The sequence below is a fragment of the Penaeus chinensis genome, chromosome 23, assembly GCF_019202785.1.
Source record: "Penaeus chinensis breed Huanghai No. 1 chromosome 23, ASM1920278v2, whole genome shotgun sequence".
NCBI classification, from domain to species: Eukaryota; Metazoa; Arthropoda; class Malacostraca; order Decapoda; family Penaeidae; genus Penaeus; species Penaeus chinensis.
The window spans coordinates 1,222,750-1,230,249 of record NC_061841.1 but is presented as its reverse complement, the minus strand read 5'-3'; the positions used below and the strand labels follow the sequence as shown (position 1 = coordinate 1,230,249).

The window sequence follows — 7,500 nt, the reverse complement described above, 5'->3', positions numbered from 1 at the left end:
ATTCTAGACAGCGAAGGTAGCATTTGCAGTAATGTGTTTATTTTTCTGATTATGTGTCAGGCTGACTTAAAAGCAATGATGTATTTACTTCTTTAGTTATTCCTGCTTGCTTGTTTCAGTCCTTTTTAATCACCATGTTTGTAAATGTTTCTTGTTATACACTTGATATAAGAGTTCATTTTATATTTTCATTCAACTTATTATGATTGTTTATTATAACTGTTGCTTTTGCTCTTATTGCATCCCTTGTGCATCCCACTGATCTCTTTTTTTTTTTTTTTTATATATAATTATTATTTATTACTTATCTATTTTTTCATTCAGAAGAAGGTATTTGTTATAATTTACTTGTCATATGTGCACAGAAGATGACGATGGTGATGAAGATGAAGACGACATTGACAGTCAAATGGACAACAGTGAATTTGCCCCTGTCGATGCCATGTCTCAGGATGGTTGCGAGCAGGAAGAGGAAGAGGAGGAAGATGAAGAAGAATATGAGACCATGACCTTGCCAGACCCCGAGGGTGCAAACTATGATGATAAATATGACTACAAGGAGGATATGGATGCCTTAGAAAAATTAAGAGGTAAAACAATACAAAGGCTTATTGTGCTAGAATCTCCAGTCTTATATGTCATGTTTATGAGTGGTAGCAGATGTCCTTTTATTGATAATTCATTGAAGAACTAAGTTTGATCAATTATTTCTTCCATAATTGTGATACTATAAATTAAATGATACTGATAATAATTATGGTAATGTGTTTCTTTTGCCAGCTGCTCGTGAAGACGCAGAGTTCCCGGATGAGATTGACACGCCAAGGGACATCTCCAGTAGAATACGTTTCCAAAAATACAGAGGTCTCCAGAGCTTCCGCACATCAGCCTGGGACCCAGATGAAAACCTCCCTGTTGATTATTCAAGAATATTCCAGTTCAAAAATTTCGTCCACTCAAAAAAGAGAATAATGAAAGAAGACAGAGAAGGAGCCCTGGTAAGATGTAGCCACTTTTGCAGTTTGTGTGTTGGCAGCTCTCTCTTGTTCTGCCATAAATACAAGCTTTGTCGGGCTTGTATTCGCTCAGGGTGTTAAGGGAACATTTTGAAGTATTGGTTATATTATCCACAATATTACTGAGAACAAGTTAGAGTTACTCTGTGTAATTCATTGGGCATGTTAGTAAGCACTGCATTATTTTGCTGTAATTTCCAGCCTGGTTGGTATATCATTGTCCACATCCAAGACGTCCCCCGACACCTGTACGACAGCCAAGTCACCAGCCAAGCGCCTTTGGTCATCTTCGGTCTCCTTCCCCACGAGCAGAAGATGTCTGTCATGAACATTGTCATCAAGTCACACTCCTTAGGCCATTACCGGCCCATTAGGTCAAAAGAGCGCCTCATTTTCCATGTTGGTTTCAGAAGATTTGCCAATAGCCCCATCTTTAGTGAACACTCTACTGGCAACAAACACAAAGTAAGTCATGTTTGTTTTTTGTGATGCAACAAATTTGACAGATGTACATATGTCCTCACAAAGAAACAGGTCCATGGACTCAGGGCACTAAAGATATGTTGGTTTTGGGACAATAACTCTTGATTCCTATTTGGCATCAAAGAATACCTAAATAAAGCACAGGTCCAGTTCAATTTCAGTGATAATACATTAGTGTTTATATGAATCTAATTCTGTCTAATGTAAAATTGTATGCCAGGGTAAGTGGAACTGATTTTAGCTACACAGACCTGAAATGCAAATATTGAATTACATTTGTGATCTGGCAGAGGAAATAATTGAAAAATATATTTCTTTTGCAGTTTGCCAGATACTTCCATCCAGGAACAACAGTGGTAGCAAGTATGTTTGCTCCAATCACATTCCCTCCAGTGTCTGTGCTGATGTTTAGGGAGAGACCAGATGGCGCACAGGTGAAATATATCACTTTTTGTAATTAAGTTGTTAACATTTGTTACAAAGGCATTTTGTGAAGACCATTAGTCTCGTTTTGTGAGGAATTTAAGTTTTTGAAATTGAATAGACTTGCAATAAACTTGTCATTCCTTTTCAGGATTTGGTAGGGACAGGTTCATTATATGACATGAACCCCAAAAGGATAGTTGTCAAGAGAGTGGTACTCAGTGGTTTTCCATTCAAGGTAAGGCTGTCTGATGATTGTGTTGTGTACTTTTCTTTTTCCTCACTTTATGTATTTTATCTAACATTTTTTTTTTTTTTTTTTTTTTTTTCCTTCCTTTCCTTTCCTCCATGTAACAGAGTATTCTGAACAATAATTCCATGCCTGTGATGTTATAGTGAAATATAGCTTCATGAATTCTGTCATTACTCCCACACAAATTCTCCAGATTAACCGCAAGAGTGCTGTCATCCGGCACATGTTCTACAACCGAGAGGACATCCTGTGGTTTAAGCCAGTCGAGCTTAGAACAAAGTGGGGAAGACGAGGCCATATCAAGGAACCCCTAGGTGAGTTGGCAGGAATCGTTTGTACAACATAACCCTTTACAGCATCAGAACATGAGAGTAATACCTTCTTCTTTCTTCCTCTTCTCCTCCTTCCTCCATTTATTTTCTTTCTTCTTTCTCTCTTCATCTACTCCTTCTCCTTCTTCCTTTTCCAACTTCTTAAGATTATGCAGCATTATTTTATTTCACACTTAGAAGGACTAATGCTAACTGTCCATTTTTCACCCAAGGTACTCATGGCCACATGAAGTGTTACTTTGATGGGCAGCTGAAGGCCCAGGACACGATATTGCTGAACCTATACAAACGAATGTTCCCCAAGTGGACATTTGATCCACATGCTGCCCGACCTCCACCCCTCTACACTTTTAAGTCGTCAGGCAACGCAGCTGATTCGAGTGATGAAGAGAATGAGGAAAATCAGCCTGCAAAGAAGGCCAGAGTAGTTCAGTTTCATAATTCAGGCCTTTAATCCGTCGGTGTTATAGAACCTATGGAACGCTATGTAATTTATTAATTATAGAGATCGGGTGAAAGTCACTTTAGACTGAAAGCAAGTCAAGCTTCTCAATTAACAGTTTATGGGACAGCTTAAATTTGCCTCAAATATTTAGGATCAGATTGCATGGTTATATTAATTGATTTATTTTTCAGATTGTTGAAATCTCACTTTTTCCATTATTGTTATTTAGAGTTTTTATGTTTGTCATATTATCTCTTGTAAAATTATCTTATCTGTCCTATGCTCATTTTCTGTCGTAATAAATATTTATGACATTTCTAATGAAATCCACACAGTGTTTTCACTTTCCTATAAATTGTAACATTGTAATTCCATTACTAGAAGAGATAAACAGTACTGTATGGTTTACTTAAAAATATATACCTAAAAAAAAAGAAAGCATTTAAGTATTATTTTAGGTTTTAATAAAAAAAAATAAAGGAAGCTTAAATTCTGCAAGTGAGTTTCACACTTACAATAAGTTGTGAGAATAAAGCCAAATAAAAATATAGTTGTAAAAGGGAAGAAATGCTGAAAGAAAGAAAAAGTTCTTTTGCTCTCTCGGAGGTAGACCCTTAACTTCAAATAGTAAATGTCTAGACAGGAAAAGAGTTTCAGAGTTTCTGGGTACATATGTGAAAAAGTGAAGGCAATATTTGATTCTTGCATTCAGGATTAATAAACAGTAATGATGGGATTACCCATTTGGTGTTACATAGTAGAGGAGAAAGTTCCAGCACAATCTACAGGCTTAAGTGAAAGATGACAAAAGATATTGATTAATGCAAGGTCAAGTACACAAGTAACAGATTAGAAGGTAAGCTTTGGATTCAACCTTGGGGAGACGCAGAACAGTTACTCTCCACGTCAAGAGCAGGATTCCATACAAGGTCCCACAGCCCCTATACAGTTAGGACCTGCTGCCTTGAGAAAGGTTCATAACACTTGCGTCTAAGATAGATCAGTTTAGAATTATTCCTAAAACTGACAGAAGAAAGAGGTGAATGTCAGACATTTCAAAGATATGTAGGTATTGGGAAACAAGAAAAATATTGGTTTTCAAAGATTTTCTTTTTTTTTCCTAACTGAAGGTTCAGTAGCATCTTGACCCCCCCCCCCCCTCCAATCCTTTGCTTGTTCTTGTCGTGGGGGGCTCAGGAAACAGAGAGAAGCCCAACGTAAGGGATTATCCCTGCCTTTGGCCTCAGCCCTAATCTCAACTAATTTTGCAAGGTCTTTTCTTCTCCTTTCCTTTTCCTATTTTCATCCCCTTGTTCTGTCCACTTGTCCCAATCTCTTACTCATTTTCACCCTTTTCACAACAATACTTTATCATAACGTTGTACTTCGGGAATTTCCCCCAAGCCCCACTCTATCACTATGAATACGCAGCAGAAAATTTCCAAATAATAAATAAATACTGCATCTTGAATAAGATGCCACATGTCAAAGGATGAACCGCCTTTTTAGCAAAGATTACTGGAAATAAAAAAAAATTCCCCCAAAACTTCAGAGTTCCACAACATATTTGTGCCTATAGACAATTTGTTTGTGCGTATTATTGATTATTTCCTTTAACTGTGTTGATTATATACAAACTTCCCACAAGATACAGGATTCATGGTACTGATTTCAAAGGAATTTAGTAAAGCTGAACTTTCAGCAGGTACTTGCCTAAACAGTACCTGCATGTCATTGGAAGTAGGCTATTTTTTTTACAATTTCTCGAGATAAGAGAAAAAATGATCTTATATGGCAAAAAATATGGATATGACAGCAGAAGCTAAAAAAGAAAGTTGAAGCTGCATAAGAGAAGGATAGGGTTAGAAATAGTCTGAATATGATTTATGAACAGAAGGAATTGCTACATATTGTGGCATCATTAAGAGTGGCCAGAGAAGAAGCTGGATATCTGTAACTTTTGCAACTCTTGATAAGTTCAAAAGATCAGTAAATATGTTTTTACTATGTAAATAGCTCATGATTTTGTATTTTCTCTTTCTTTCTTTGCTGTGTTTTGTCTTGCATTGACTCCTTTGGTGCTATTATTCTTAAATTTTTCAATGTGGTTCTTTATTTGGCTTACCATGATATTAATGATTACAATAATAGTTACTTTACAGAGTGGATGGGTACAGCTAAAATTAGGAATTATGGCTACCAGGGCTTTGCGTTAGACCCTGTCGAAAGCCCTTGAGATATTTACACAAAACTCTCAAAAGGTTCCCAAAGGAGGCTGCCCACTTTAGTATTAATCCATATATCTCCATTTGCCAAAAAACAATCAAGCTTGAAGTATAAGCAAAGGAATTCCTGCAAGTTACAGTTGTGAATTTTTAAAAATCTGCTTGCATGTACTTCTGTCAGCCAACTGGTGTTACCTATCAATTTCAAACTATCATTGTTCCTGTTCAATAAAATGCTATACAGTCTCAAGAGCTTCAGTGCATCATGCAAACACTTCTTCCATGATTTCATAATAGGGACTCAAAACAGATATTTGATAGTCCCATATAACAAACAAACAGATGTACCATACATATCATAGGTATAATAGTAAGTAATTATGTTAATCCTTTTCTAATCTTTAAGTTTTTATATTCATATGATATCATAATCATACCTTTGTTATATCTGTTATTATTAGTAGTACTCATTCTAAGTGACATATATATATGAATATTATCTCTGCATAGGAAATGAACAAGCCTTGAAATTAAAAAGCAAGCAAGGACCTGGTTGCTCTCACTCACTCGGTAATAGTTCCACCAATATGTTAGTATATCTAGTGAATCAACACAGTCATACTATTAAAATGATCAAATATAAGTTAAGTTTCATTACCCATTCCACCATGATTGTTTATTACAGATAACATTAATATATTCTTTTGAACAATAAAATATAAAGAATGAACAGTGAGAGATAATAAGCTATTGTCCAACTGACATGTTCAAAGTATTATACATTGAATAAGTAACTGGTCTATATCATTTAACTAAGTGATTCCATGAGGAAGGAATGACCATAATTCTGGATCAGTTGAGAAGGGATTTAAAAATGATCTGTAAAAGCAAGTTTTGTTTATAATTTCCAAGTTAGGCTTCCATAATGAATCAATCAACTTTAAAAAAAAAAAATATATATAGAGACCCTATGATTGTTTTTCCTTTTAGAGAATAAGATTTGATTTACCAAAAACAATGCGATCCCTTGACCAGTTACTCTGCTGCATAGTGGATCCAAAATGGTTCACTGGGGTGTGTAACCATAGTCTATGTTGTAAAAGGACCTGTGCAATAATGACGATTGTAACACCTGATCTATAAAATAAACTTTTGACAGAATGGTAATTGAAGGTTTAGTTTAAGAAAATGTATGGAATGTTTTGGTATTTCTTTTGATGTTTTCAAGACTAAAATTTTTAGTAATATCAGTGCATCTGTGACTTTCATAAAAGTATAATAGAACATAAATATTCTAAAGGTAAATACGCAGCTCAAGGGATGAAACATAAAACTTTGACTGTTAATAAAAGAAGATAAAAAAGTTTACTGCATTAAAGTAAAAGATTGTATGACTGATTGCTGTATTTGAAATTGTCCTTTCTCTGTCACATCTGCTGTGGATTTGAGTTTTCTGTTTATTTTACACAAAAGTGGTTCCTGTAATTTAGGATGCAATAGCATTGTAATTCAGGAGCCAATAATTTATGCCAAAGGGAGAAGCAGTCCTAGTAAGAATCCCAGACTTCAGCTTCTTATAAGGCTCTCACTGAGTAGCTCACTGAGGATAGGCAGGAGCCAGCGAAAGTTTGAGTAATTTCTAAAGGTTTTCGTGGATGTTTATTTTGAAAGGAATTTTCCTTCTTAACCTACTCACAAAGGGACCTCCCACAAGGAGTCAGCTGCTCGAGGGGAAAATCAGAAGCATGGGAAAGTAAAATTACCCCACTCTCTATGCTCTTGGCTGCAGCATAAAAAAAATTGGGTATTGATGCTAAAGAAGTTTTAGGCCTACTTCTGAGTGGCTATTTCTCTTTAACAGCTGCATCTAGGGTTGACCGGGTGTATGACTATTTACTGTGCACAACTTGGAGAAGGCTTGTCCATGCATGACAAGGATGTCATCCCACCGTGAGGGGTGTTCTAACATGACATGATAGGACATTACAGAACGTCACTCAAGCTTCAGTGGGTTAAACTTCTACTATCGTACTACTGACTTTGAAAATAACGTGTATTCAAGTTTCATAATTTAATGGGACATTCTTATCTTGCAGCTGCAATAGGTTTGTTCAAGCCCAGTACTTTTAAATTAAAAACACTGACTACTTGACTATAAGATACATTGGTACTTTCAATAGGCTGTCTACAATCGATACTGTTTTTCTTCTATAAACTATAATAATCTAGTAGAGGTATTGAACCCCTGAACGGACTATATTACCCCAAAATCGATGTGCATGGTATGTGCATACATGCCATGCCCACTTTGAGTTTACTTTAT

The 7,500-nt window shown here is 35.9% G+C and overlaps 1 protein-coding gene across 3 annotated transcripts in view; it reads left to right on the top strand.

Moving 5' to 3' along the window:
• The window catches only part of LOC125037419 (pre-rRNA-processing protein TSR1 homolog), a 10,911-nt gene extending 7,629 nt beyond the window's left edge, over positions 1-3,282 (top strand). For 2 of the 3 annotated variants that reach the window (XM_047630564.1, XM_047630562.1), the window contains 8 exons: positions 1-16; positions 366-590; positions 781-998; positions 1,218-1,481; positions 1,823-1,933; positions 2,074-2,160; positions 2,369-2,489; positions 2,720-3,282. The exon at positions 1-16 is cut by the window's left edge and continues 129 nt beyond it. In XM_047630564.1, coding sequence (XP_047486520.1) covers positions 1-16; positions 366-590; positions 781-998; positions 1,218-1,481; positions 1,823-1,933; positions 2,074-2,160; positions 2,369-2,489; positions 2,720-2,961 — 1,284 coding nt within the window. In that variant the 3' untranslated portion in view covers positions 2,962-3,282. The remainder of the gene's footprint in view (positions 17-365; positions 591-780; positions 999-1,217; positions 1,482-1,822; positions 1,934-2,073; positions 2,161-2,368; positions 2,490-2,719) is intronic. The other variant, XM_047630563.1, reaches the window with a different exon arrangement.
• Positions 3,283-7,500: the final 4,218 nt, after the last annotated feature.